General features: G+C 37.6%; 1 protein-coding gene across 3 annotated transcripts in view; it reads right to left on the bottom strand.

The window, feature by feature from the left end:
* Positions 1-13,825, bottom strand: part of ogdhb (oxoglutarate dehydrogenase b) — a 31,349-nt gene that overhangs the window by 10,275 nt on the left and 7,249 nt on the right. Inside the window, exons 4-9 of one of the 3 annotated variants that reach the window (XM_089126528.1) lie at positions 12,384-12,469; positions 12,053-12,159; positions 4,839-4,954; positions 4,507-4,661; positions 2,371-2,517; positions 2,191-2,281 (exon numbers count right to left, since the gene is read on the bottom strand). In XM_089126528.1, coding sequence (XP_088982654.1) covers positions 2,191-2,281; positions 2,371-2,517; positions 4,507-4,661; positions 4,839-4,954; positions 12,053-12,159; positions 12,384-12,469 — 702 coding nt within the window. Of the gene's footprint in view, positions 1-2,190; positions 2,282-2,370; positions 2,518-4,506; positions 4,662-4,838; positions 4,955-12,052; positions 12,160-12,375; positions 12,470-13,825 lie in introns of all 3 variants that reach the window. The other 2 variants (XM_039676333.2, XM_039676332.2) reach the window with 2 other exon arrangements.

Genomic DNA, 13,825 nt, shown 5'->3' with positions numbered 1-13,825 from the left:
GCAAGCTCGGATTTAGCTGATCTGCCTCAATCAACAAAAGATGATTTCCCTACATGTTTTTCTTTATTGATAATCTATTTCAGGAAGAAAAAAAATCTGTTCCTTATTATTTTTTATTACGCCTTTGAAAACTAAGTGAAACATTTAGGTATAAGTTTTTATAGCATAATAATAAACAGAAAGACATTGATTCACCTCCACTGGACTAGACATGGTAAAAAGTAGCGGTGTAACGCCACAGATAATCATAGCAAATATGTTCGATTCGGGTCTTTCAATTCGGCACGCATGAGTACTGAACAAATGTAGCATTCAGGCATGTGATTGGCTAAGGACAAAAAAGCAGGAAAATGTACCGAATCCCCCCCCCCCCCCCCCCCCCGATTAATATATATCCCAATATCTTTTCCGCAAAGTGAGAGCAAATGTTCAATCAAAGTCAAATATAGTCTTCACTGTATAAATTATACATTTATTCTTATTAAAGCTACTATTACAGTTCTCAGTCAAGAGCAGTGAGTGATTTCCTCTGTTTTTTGTTGTTTAATTAACATTAAATAGATAGTTCTCCCAAAAAAATTATTTTCATCATTTACTCTCTCAAGTTGTTTTAAACCTGAAAAAGTTTCTTTCTTCTGTTTAAGTTACTTAAGTTATTTGGAAGAATGTCGGTAACCAAACAGTTGATGTACCCCAGTGATTTCCATAGTAAATTTTTCCCTATGGAAGTCAATGGGGACCAGCAACTGTCTGGTTACCCACATTCTTCAAAATATCTTCTTTTTTGTTCAGCACAAGAAATAAATTAATACAGGTTTGGAACAACATTACAGTGAATAAATAATGACAGAATTTTTATTTTGGGGTCAACTATCCATTTTAGAACAAGCGGCTGCATTTTTATTATTAGGGCTACTGTCACTTTAAGACCTGTACGCGACAAGCAGATTTCTCTCAATTTTCTCGGTTTGCTTTGAATTTAGACATAACCAAATGTTCTTATGTAAACCTTGTGTGTATTTGAGAGTATTAGCGAAATAATACTCGAAAGATAACTTAGTCCAGCAACCAGGCGCTGTAAGACAAGCTTTAGTACATGCGCACGTCGGGTGTTCGCGCTCAGAACTGCGCATCAGCAGTGAATGACATGTTTAACATGTTTAATGTGAACTCGCTGAACAGATAGCCGTTCCTCTGCGTTAATATTGCGAGTATTTGTCGCGTTGTACACTAATGCTGTTGAGACGGAGGTGTCAGGACTGCAACTGACAGAATGCTCGATATAGCTGCTACATATTTCTACAAAAGCAGTCAGCAGCTTGCTTGGAGCAATGGATCATAGCGCAAATTTGAAATATATCGATATATCGCCTAGCCCTGGTGACCTAACTGTGATGTTCTTGTCAACTAACAACAATACCAGCGCGAGAGCGACTGAGATACGAAATTGAGCAGGTGAACAAGCTGAACCAATTAGACATTTTCTGGCTGAACGCAAATACGTCCTTGTTGATACTTTGGAAGGAACTTTCTGTACGCACGTCAGCCAGTTATGGGTTATGTCCTCATATTCTCTCCTTTTCACTCCGGTTGCCGACACCCGTCCCCCTCTTTTTTTTTTTTTTTTACAGAACTGCATGATTCATGTAGGTCACATTTTCAGGTCGGAAAATCCGGAATTCCGGATTAATCCGGAAAAATCACATCCCTGAGCATTGTTTTAACCACTTCACATGTGAATCTGCTGTGTGCTGATATCGATATACTTTGATATTGCGAACGCATCTGGAAAAATAAAGCACACAAACTGAGCTGCTGCGGCGAAAAGTGCATAACCAAAGTTGTCCAAAATATTGATATTGAGAGCTTAAAACGAACTTATAAGCATACTGTTTAAAGTGGCTTGCCCTCCTGTCAGATGTGTGTGCTGTTTAATATATTTGAGACCTGGTTAACTTTCATTATCTTATTGTTATAACCTTATGCCAGTATTTTGAACCATGCCTTCAAAACTAAGGTAAGTAACCTTCATTTTTGTGGTAAAATTGCTGAGACGGGACCTAAGGCCTAACAAAACAAATATTTCAGAGTTTGCAGACTGATCTACTTCTTTTCTAAGCTGTTTACGGAGTTGAACTTTGAAAGTGAAACGTCTGCTGAAGGAAAGATGGTGGCTTGAGAGAAGATCACCTCATCCGCAGCTTCCAGCTTTGAATCAAACTGGCAGAAGATCTGCTCCAGCTCCTTACGGATCACATTAGCGAGCACATTCAGACGACCTCTGATGGAGAACAGACAATTCAGACATGTTTCAATGGCCCTAGATAAGTACCCAGATGTACTTCCCTATTTAAAATACATTTAAAATACCTGTGTGGCATGCCCATAATAACATTCTCCACCCCATTCTCGCTGGATTTGTCAATGATAGTTTTGAGAGCAGGAATGAGAGACTCGGATCCCTCCAGGCCAAAGCGTTTCTCTGACGACCACTTCCTCTGCAGGAACTCCTCAAATCTGTCGAAAACCACAGCATTACAAAAACATTCACAGAATCAAAGTAATACTCCAAGGCACTCGAATTGTGTATACAAAAGTTAAAAAAAAAGCCTTTATTAGATCATGGCTTTTGTCTATAAATTGGTGGCAGATACATTAGGTGTATCTGTCACCAATTTTATAGACAAAAGCCATGATCTAAAGGCTTTTTAACTTTTGTATACACAATTCGAGTGCCTTGGAGTATTACTTTGATTTCAAGCACAATTATCACAAGCACCCAAAAACACCCAAGATTTTACACCCTGTGCAGCACTTGAATTGCATTTTCTGTTCACAAACATTCTCTGACATACTAAACATTGCATATAACACAATATCAAAGCAAGTGTCATCTGCAAACAAATGATGCAAGAGTTTTCTCAGACTGAATTTCCATTTTTTTTTTACATTTTTTCAAAGACTTTTAACCAACTGGTGTCACTTGTATTGGATATATGAAGTCATTTGTCCTTTAATGAAAGCTGCAGTCTGTAGTTTCTGCAATTTGCAATTGCAAATCTGCAAATGCAGTATCAACTTTACGTGGGTTGTGCCTCGGCACGGCACAGTGTGGATGAACACAATGTTTGAGGAGAGTGTGCAGCTGTCAGCCACCGCCATTCAGAATGACAGATTATTCTGTGAAAATTCAACGTACGAATTTTCAGCAGAAAATGTCATCAGAACAAGTAACATCCACTTTTGTTCAAGCCAAATAAGGGAAAACGATCGCTTAACAGATCACGTCAAACCGTGCAAATTATACTTTGTTCTCAAATTGTTTATGTTTACAACATCCGCACTGCGTGACTACACGTAATGTCCTTCAGATATTATCCTTGTTTTCGCATGGGTCCGGTTGCATCTCTTTTTTTCTGTCGCCACTCCGAAGTCCGAACGAAGTCTTTTGCATTTTACAGCGGGTGAATCTGTTGTCACTGGTGATTGTCGTTTTTTAATCTTTCTGGATCTGCCATCAAATTGATAAGTTTAATTATATCAAATGCTGTGAGAAATCTCAATCTCCAGCATCCTCACATGCAATATAGCCTACTAGCAGAGATTCTTCTTTATGTGTACAGATGCGTGCAGTGTTTTGCCTGAACGCGATCATTGAACGATAGTTCATGAACTCGTTCATATTTTGGGAAAAATGTGAACTGAACATACTTGTATTACTGCTGAATGAACGTTACTGTCGACGAGTAAATTCTGGTGTCTGTGAAAGCACGCTCTCTCAGTTTAACTTCGTTCAATAGGGTGCCAGGTTTCTATAGAGTAAAACCGGCTAAAAATATGTAGTGAAAAAACCCAATCTGGCAACACCAGCTACCAGTGTCACACTGCGGCCACAACATGCATCATCAAGACAAGAAGCATCGAGGAGGCATCATGATCCTTTAAACGAGTTTTATGACAAGGTCGTTGAGGATGGGAAAAACCTTACATTTCTGTGCAAACTTTGCTGTAGTGGTTGTGGGTGGTGGCAATAATTAAAAAAAAAAAAGCAGCTTGAAGCAACATCTGGAAAAAAATAACTAACTAGTTCATTTTTTGGAACCGTGAACTTAGTTCAAAATTGTGAAGTATGAACTATGAACTGAATTAGTTCATTTTAAATTTTGTGACCTGAACTTTGAACTAGTTCATGTAGAAAGTGAACTTTCCCAACACTGGATGTGAGATGTGACGTAAGGACGCAAAGACATGCTCAAATCTCCCGGTGAAATCCACCAGTCTCACTGGAATTAAAAACATTATTACAAGCTTCCCGTTCTGAATCGAGCTACGGCAAGCAGGTAGTTTTGAACACTGGCTGGTTATGTACTTGCTCAAAAAAGTATTTTGGATAATTTTTAGCTCCAAAAAGTTATGGACTGCAGCTTTAAAGTATACCTATGCTTAAATTATTTGAATGGCAAACCATTCATTCAGGTCTCCAGAAAACTATGGCAAGGGGCACACCTGGTTGAGCGGACCATACGGGCCAGTAGCGTCCTCTTCTCTTCCAGAGTAAACTGCATTACTCCTGGCTTCTCAAATTTCTGTCTGATCCACTGGCACTGCTCCAGGTCGTTGATAAACATGAACTCCACCCCGATGTGTTGACAGTAGGCCATCTGTGTATAGTGTATACAGTTTATAGGCATGCTGTATTGAGAAGTCATGTTTTTGCATATTATACTTTGTATATTTCATTTTTGAATACTTTTGTATGTAATGCAATGATAGTCATACATCATCCATATTCAAATATCATTGCATTATATGTCTCAAGTGGTGAAATACTTGCGCACCTCTAAACGCCGGATGATTTCCCTGAGTGGAAGGGCACTTTCACTGCCCCCGATAAAGGTAGTGGTGGGAAGCCGGAAAACTTTATCCAGATCCGCTTCTTCCAGTCCGTAGAAGCCTGACAGCAGACATGCAAACAAATGGATGGGACAGGGGGTGGATAGGCAAGCGAAACAAAACACCACAGCGGATCCAACCGACACACGTAAACACAGAAGACAAAAAAAAATGGTACTGCATTAGAGGAAGCAGGGATGTGGAACAATTTTTATGATTTGAAAGTTTTATTAAAAACAAACAGTATAAATAACAGCACATTCTTCCACATACGACACAGAACATGTGAAAAAAAGGATAGGCCAACAGTGTTAGTAGAGGGAAAAAGGAAAGATGGTGAAAAACAGAACGCATGCAGGATATGCTACAAACGGCAACATGCATTTTGAACAAACACATTTAACCTAGAAATGTGTTTCAGTGTACAACTTCGTTTCTCATTGATTAAGAAGCAACGCAAGCGTGTTTTTATCAGCAATCCATGAAGCTATGTAAACTAGAGTCATTACAATGAGTCTTGCATAGTAGATTGCTGTGACCTTTAATCTCAAGGTGCCAAAACACTGTTCATTCACAACGTGTACCATTAGCTGTTCCTATTTATTTATCCACACAAAATAAATAACAAAATGTACCGTGAGGCTGCAGGCGTGTAAATATGAAAACATGTTCTTTCTTGCAACACCAGTAAAACAAGATTACAGAAAACCAAGCGGGAGGACAAGTGAACAAAGATAAAACCGAGAATGTACGTCTATAAAAATTGTTCGTCAAGTCAAAAGTGATATTCTGGTCTCTAGATATGGCTCCGGATTTTTTTTGCCTGTTTTATTTTCTGACAGGCAAAAACTATAGGCCTAAGTTAGATCACATTCAAACTAGAGGCTGACATTTTCCCTGGAATCCCGCGGGATGGGAAACAAAATCACTATGTATCACGGGATTGGGACGGGAAAGGACAAAATGTCAGCGGGAGTGGGCGGGACTGGGAATCGGGACTATGATACCCAATTTCATACACAAATATACAGATTCTATAAATACATTTTGAACTCAATTCTATTTGCCCCGTCTCTTTGTGCTCTCCTACAATATTATTTGCTATCGTTACATTGGGGTTATACTTACAAGAGGCCGCAGAAAAAAAATTGTAATGGTCAATTAATTAAATCATTAAAAAAATGAAAAAAAAAAAACATAAATATGTAATATTTATTGCTTCCCTTCCTTTGAAATCAAATAATTGTGATTTCATGTTGCATGACTGCAATCAATTGAAAGAGAATTACAAAAATATAAATTAAGTTCCAAGTGCCCAACCGAAGGGAACATTAAACACAATAATGGTGAGAAAAGGGAAATCAATAAGTCAACTAAAGAATTTTGATGCTCTCCCCAAATTTGTAGGTGTTTTGACAATAATATTGGCTAGATTGACTATTTCAAGATGAATATGAAGAATGATGACTGCAGAAGTGGAAGAAATTAGTGAAAAGTCAATTAAGAATTGCCCTGTCTCATAAAACATTTGCCCCGCCAATGGCAATGTGTGGGGAGGGGCCAAAATGGTACTTAAACCAGTCAAGTACTGTTTACAAGGTTTTTCTAACAAACAAAGTAACAAAGGCATAGCATGCAAACAGTACAGATTACTAAGAAATTTTAAGTTAAACAAATTATTGAACATTAAGTAAAGTTAACAAAAAAATTCTTGGTAAGAACAATATTAGATTTTACAGTGCATTAACTGGAATCAACCAAAGATTCATTTGGGAGAGTCTAATAACATGTCACAGCCTCAAACTCACTCAAGCACCGAGGCTAAAACTGAGATTTCAAGAGGATGAGGACATTATGTAAGAAACAGACCCTAGGCAAGGTTAATGAGGGAAATCACCCCATATGCCAGCTGGGGCTCTCGCAAGGACCAGAACGGTGCAGTGCCACAGGAAGTTACATAAATGTTTTTTTGCTATGAGTTGAAAACTGTCCATGGAAACCAAAAAAGCACAGCTTTATTGGACTAGGCCTAAGGACCATATTCGGATATGCAAAAATCAAGTGCATGGGGTTCCATTAAATGCTAAAAAAGAAAGCAAGGCAATGCAACTCTAAATGTATTTAATCACTTTTGACCAGGGAACTGGTGGGAGCTTCTAAAAAATGCAATTAACTCAAGTGCTTTACCTAGTCCTCATACCTCAAGCAGTACGGTGAGAAAATTAATGCTCTAGGTGTGGACTTCCCAATGTTACAAAGTGTTTTTTTTTTATACTGTTGTTCAACTCAATGACCTTAAATGAACCGAACCTGTGAGGTGTTCTGAGAAAAAGGCCTAAACGCAGCATTTCTACTGAATGAAACAGAACAATGCAGCGCTGGAAAACTGAGGGCCCTGACACTGTCAGAGAGAGAGAAAACTCACTCACCTCACATAGTGCAACCCCACTGTCAATAAAGTACAGACGGACGGCTCACTAGTATTGGATGCTCATTGAATAATCAGCCAGTCATTGATGATGAATGCTCTAAAATATCATGCTTGACCACTGGAAGTTACCGATCGGACACAGCAAAGTGGTTTGGTACAGTAAAATTTGAATCTGAACGATTCTCTGAATGCTTTTAATTCTAAGTTTGCTGAAGCAGAACACTGCAAAAACACATTCTCATTACACATCAGTATTTTTGTCTTGTTTTGAAGTAAAAAAAATCTAAACAGCATTTCACATTAAGTTGGTGTTTCTCATCTCACTGGGAGACTGATTTTTCTCGTTTTAAGCATAAACCTCAGAAAATTTCTCTTAAGCTTATAAGAACATTTTCCAGTAGGGTTGTTTTCAATTTCTGAAAACAAGTCCTCATATACCATTACCATCTATGTAATATTTCTTCTCAAATAAATGCATCACATATTAAGGGTAAGATATTTATACTATAAAAAAAAAACAAGACAAAAATACAAATTAAAATGTTGATTTTAAGACTGTGTAATGGATAAGCAAGTAACGAGAATGTTATTTATATAAATTTTCATGACACAAGGAACATGAAGACCAGGAATAACGACATTTAACAAGCTATTAGAAGCAAGTTGTTCTAGGCATTCTGATGGTTCACATTTCTCAAATTGTTGTTGACTTTTTAGGAACACCACAATCTTGCTCAGCACGCCAACTCTGTGGCTGTGGCTTGTCTCTTGCTAAAGGTTTCCAATGATCCCTGTTAAAGAGGACATATCATGCAAAATCCACTTTTTTAGCCCTTAAATGCATTTTGTTGTATATTTGGAGTGTTTACTCCAAATAAGTACAGAAAAGATGAAATTATTCTCTTCAGGTGCTTCGTTTATAGCTTTATATTCTGTTTTGGTCATATTTTTCAACCTGGTCAGATTTTTCTGTTTTCTATGACGTTTTTTGAGCAAGTGTGTCACCGTATTTGCAGGAGAACTGCCAAATAAGGACATTGACTACCGGTCCAACACTTCGAGCAATCCGCCATTATTATTTCTCGCTCCGATTTTGTAGTCCGAGCTCAATGATGCAGAAGTTACGAGAGGGCAAGTCAAAATGTTCGGGTTTTGGATGTAGTGACCTGAAGCACTTCAAGGATTCCCATTTTTAACAGCCTCCGCCATTGTAAAGAAGGGTTTGCCGATTGACTTCATCTGAATGACAGGTAAATTCCTTCTATCTTTGGAGACGACGAACAGAGCATTTCGATAAGCTGTAAATATCGTTAATAAAAATAAAGTACTTCACCTTCTTAAAACACATGTTGTTCATGGTTTAGCGGTACCTTTGTCTTTCTTTGTTTTTGTTTTGAAGTAACGTTACACGTCTGCAGTATTATTGTTCTTGAGTTTCATCAATGGTCATTTAGCTGCTGTGTTTTCTGATGCTTTTCTAAACGCATCATATTATCAATACAGATTGTTTGTGGTAAGATTAGACCGTAGGCATTTATCTTGTCAGTGTGCTTGTTTTAACAAGAGAAATAGTCGACTTTCACTAATAACACAAAACAGTTAACTCACATACCAATACATCCATATGAAGAAGTCTACAGGTTCGTCGTCGTCTTTATCAACGCGCTCGCTCTGGCTCGAATATGTAAGGCTTGATGGACAAGTCTCCTGTTGTTGACATTTTATTAACGTGTGAATAAAAATGTTCTTTGAAGGTATCGTATATAATCGTATATCTTTAATCAAACTACAATAATGGCCGAACGTGGGGAGTTGAACTGACCGTGAACTCATCGACCTGGAGAGCGGGCGGGGTGTGACGCATCTCCTTTTTATTTAAAGGGGTCGCGTTTGAAACGGGTCGCTCAAAGACGCACATCAGAAAAGGGGCTTGTGGAGCTATAATAATGAGGAATTCAGACCCAAGCATTGCAGTTATGTTTTATATAGACCACAACGGTATGATTTATATGTAAAAATGAATGATTTAAAAGCATGATATGTACCCTTTAAATGTGTGTGTGCAAACAAACGTCTACAAAAAGTTTACAATGCAATGAGAAAGAGCAACTGCTATTCACGGCATCCATAAAAGCAATCAACAGCCCAGGCATTACCAGTGCAATAAAAGAGCCTCTGTGAGGGGATATGAAGAAAAAAGTGAGAAAGAGGAACTACAACTTGACACTAGATGAGACAAGTGCTACACAGAAAAACACACCTCTGAGGTCAAGAGTGAGACATGAGAAAACATTTACAAAAGGCAAAGCCAGAGGGCTGGACATGCAGTGATAAGGTACAAACTGATAGGCTCTGATTCAAAACATAATTTGGCAGCATTTTTAGGCATCATATACTTCAAATAGTATGCAGCACAATAGTCTAGTCAAATCAAATGTCATATATATATATATATATATATATATATATATATATATATACACTACTATTCAAAGGTTTTGGGTCAGTAAGTATATATTATTATTATTAATTATTTTCAGCAAAGATGCATCAAAAGATCATCATTTATGATCATCATTGATAATAAGAAATGCTTCAAATGCAGCAAATCAGTAAATTACAATGATTTATGACGCGTTATGTGACACTGAAGAGTAATGATGCTGAAAATTCAGGAATAAATTGCATTTTAAAATTCATTATAGAAAACAGCTACTTTGGATTGTAATAATTTATCACTTTTACTGTTTTACTGCATTTTGATCAAATAAATGCAGCATTGGTAAACATAAAAGACTTCTTACATAAGAAAATCTTTAGATTTTAGAACAGTAAAACAGTAACTTTAGAACAGTAGTGTGTGTGTGTAGATATATAAGGTCTATTTAATGCATAATTTCATGCATTGTGTGTGTGCTAATATGCATATTTGGACTTATTAGAGTTTTGCTCTATTGTAATCAACTGACCATTGCCAGCTAAATCATGGTCAAAATTGATGGCATCCCTGGTAAATATGATCAAAACTGGCTGTAAAAAATAAATCTGCATTGTTTATCCTTTTGATCTTTCATTCAAAAAATTAGCAAAATTCGTCACATTATGAAATAAATGTTTTTCTCCAAAACACGCTGGCCATAATTGTTGGCACCCCTAGAATTTTTTTATGAGAAAAATATCTCTGAAGTACATTCCCATTAACATGAAGGAACATGAAAGTGTCCAGCTATGACTTCGTGTTTCACAGGAGTTTAAATATGAGGAAACACAAAGGCCAAATTCCCTGAATCATTCATCACAATGAGTAAAACCAGAGAATATAGTTCTGATGTGCATCGAAAGATTGTTGAGCTTCACAAAATACAAAATACAAGTGGCTGTAAGAAAATATCTAAAGAATTAAAAAATTCCCATTTTGGCCATCGGGGCAATAATTAGGAAGTTATAATCAACTAAAGATGTTATGATTCTGCCAGGAAGAGGATGTGTGTCTACATTGCCTTAATGGACGGTGAGGATGAAAGTTTGAGTGGCCAAAGACTCTTCAAGGATCACAGATGGAGAATTGCAGAGATTAGTTGAGTCTTGAGGTCAGAAAACCTAAAAAGAAAATGACCATACAAGCCCTGCATCCCCGAGGATTTCAAGAAAAATCTTCCTCGCTCCTCCAAAAACAAACTCCAGCATATTCAGTGGTCAGACACAACTGGATTTTCAAAAGGGACCGGATTCTATGGTCAGATAAACCAAAAAAAAAAGGGCTTTTTGGCAGCAAACCCAGCAGATGTGTTTGGTACAAAGAGGGATGAAGAGTATACTGCCTACAGTTAAATATACTGCTAGATCTTATATGTTGTGGGCCTATTTTTCTGCTGGAGGTCCTGGACTTCTTATTCAGATACATGGCATTGTGGATTCTATCAAATACAAACAGATAAAAAAATCAAAACCTGATGCCTTCTGCCAGAAATCTTATAATGGGCCGTGGTTGGATCTTCCATCAGGACAACGGTCCAAAACGAAGATCAAAATCAACACAAAAATGTGTAATTGAGCACAAAATGAAGCTTCTGCCATGACCGTCCCAGTCCCTGACGTAATGAGTGGTCTGAACTGAAGAAGAAGAAGCACCAACATGGATCTGGGAAAATGAAGGATCTGAAGAGATTCTGTATGGAGAAATGGTCTCTGATCTCTTGTCAGGTGTTCTCCAAACTCATCAGGCATTATAGGAAAAGACTCAGATCTGTTATCTTGGCAAAAGGAGGTTGCAAAAAGTATTTAATAACAGGGTGCCAATAATTATGGCCAGCGTGTTTTGGAGAAAAACATTTATTTCATAATGTTATTTACCCCGACTTACAATTCTTTTACTTCAATGAAAGGTTAGATTTTTTTGTGATTTTTTTTGAACGAAAGATCAAAAGGACAAACAATGCAGATTTATTTTTTACAGCCAATTTATCTCATATTTACCAGGGGTGCCATCAATTTTGACCATGACTGTAGGTTTTGGAACAAGGCCATCATGTCCAATATCACACAATTCCCAGGTAATATTATTATGCTGAACCTGCACACAAACAACACTCACTGCTAAGTGTTTAAATTTTACCCATTGCAAATATTCAAACAGGTCTGACCACATGCATGCTTCAGGTAAGGGTGGACACATAAACAAGCCATGCCACATAAAACATTCAATCCAACACCCAATCAAAACCTCACCAAGTTTATCAGAGGACGTGATTATATCTGCAGGGACACACGAATCGAGATCTGCATCCATAATTCCAAGAGGATCCAGCTGTGCAACGTGGTGCCCCCGAATCTGCAGGGATTTCCAGGAAAAAGACATAGATAGAAGAAGGAAAAGGGGAGAAGGGAGGACAGTAGCCAAAAGATTAGTATGCACAGTTGAGGAGGTGAGATTGGGAAAGATAGAGAGTGAAATCCACCAGAGAGATGACAGAAGAGCAGGACAGAAGGACACAGAGCAATGTTAACACACTGAATGAGCAACCACACTGAACAGCATATGCAGTTCTCACCAGATTGATGGAACCCGATAGATACCGGGGCATTGTCAAAATTTACACAACTGATGCCCAAAGGGTCAAGTTTGGCTATTTGATGACCTCTGACCTGTGAACAAGGCAACAGCACTTACAAGCTAACAGAGGAGTGCAATCACAGATTAATTATCCTTCTTAAGGCACTTATATTTTAATATTAAAAAGGGACCTAGATTTTTAATGGATAAAATTAGCCAATATAAATCACTTAAAAATATGTGAGGGACGAGGATATATTCCATTCACTTCTGTGGAGCTATAAAAATTGTGTTTGAGGATCATGTGGGCCTCATCTACTTTATCCAAAGTTTTAGACCAGAAATATATTATTGAAATGTGGACATTTTGTGGACTTCAACCCTTTACAAAGTTTAGAACAACAGTTGAGTCATCAAACAATGAAATAACACAAGTGTAGACTATTGTTCAAGAGTTTGGGCTTGGTAAGATTTTTTTATATAAAAAGAAGGAAAGAAGCCTTTTATGCTCACAAAGACTGCCTTTATTTGATCAAAAATACAGTAAAATCCTGAAATATTATTCAATTATGTTTTTTTAAAATATAATGTATTCCAATGATGGCGAAGTATTTAATGTCACACGGTCCTTCATAAATCATCCTAATATGGTGGTCAAGAAACATTTATCATCATATGTTGGAAACAATAGTGCTGCTTAATGTTTTTGTGGAAACTGTGATCCATCTTTGAAGAATAGAAAGTTTTGAAGGGGTGAATTCTGCTTCAATGTATATCTAATGAGTGATTATAATCAAGGTATTAATCAACATTTTTCCTTCTAAATATCAAATGAGTAGAATGACTTCTCTAGGCTTGTGAGATTTTACTCTGTTATAGAAGATACCAGTTTGATTACAGAAATGTTGTTTTAATGTATTCTCTAATGTCTGTATTTGATATCTGAATGCAGTAACAGTGCTTGCTCATTTAGCCCGGCTTCCAGAAATGAAATATGGAAAGATGTTTTGTTTGAGAAAGGTTCTTCTAGCTCACCAAGATTTTAGGTTACAAGGGTCATTGGAACCAATAGTATAAGTGACCATTTCTTAGCTTTACTTTACTACGTTATACTTAAGTGCTGTAGCAGAGATAGCATGGGTGCTTGGGTGTGGCCGCCCCAGGGGCCCAATTAGGGGTCCCTCAAACGCCGCCGATCTTGCGTCACTGACCAGAAAGGGGCCCAGGCAAAGTACACCCAGCAAACACATTTACGTTGCGGCAATGTCTGTGGCACGTTGCATTTCTGCTATGGCAACGTCGCTGTCTACGTGCTCACAACATTGTGACAACGTAGAATTGAAAGACTCAACAGGGCTGTAGTAACGCTGTTGCGCGACATTCAGCAACTGAGAGACGACTTTCTGACAATTAGCCTACATTTTTTAATATGCTAGATAGAGATATCC

The sequence above is a fragment of the Pimephales promelas genome, chromosome 23, assembly GCF_988280905.1.
Source record: "Pimephales promelas chromosome 23, fPimPro1.hap1.1, whole genome shotgun sequence".
Lineage (NCBI taxonomy): Eukaryota > Metazoa > Chordata > Actinopteri > Cypriniformes > Leuciscidae > Pimephales > Pimephales promelas.
Note: the sequence above shows the minus strand (reverse complement) of the source record. Positions and strands in the feature narration are given on the sequence as shown.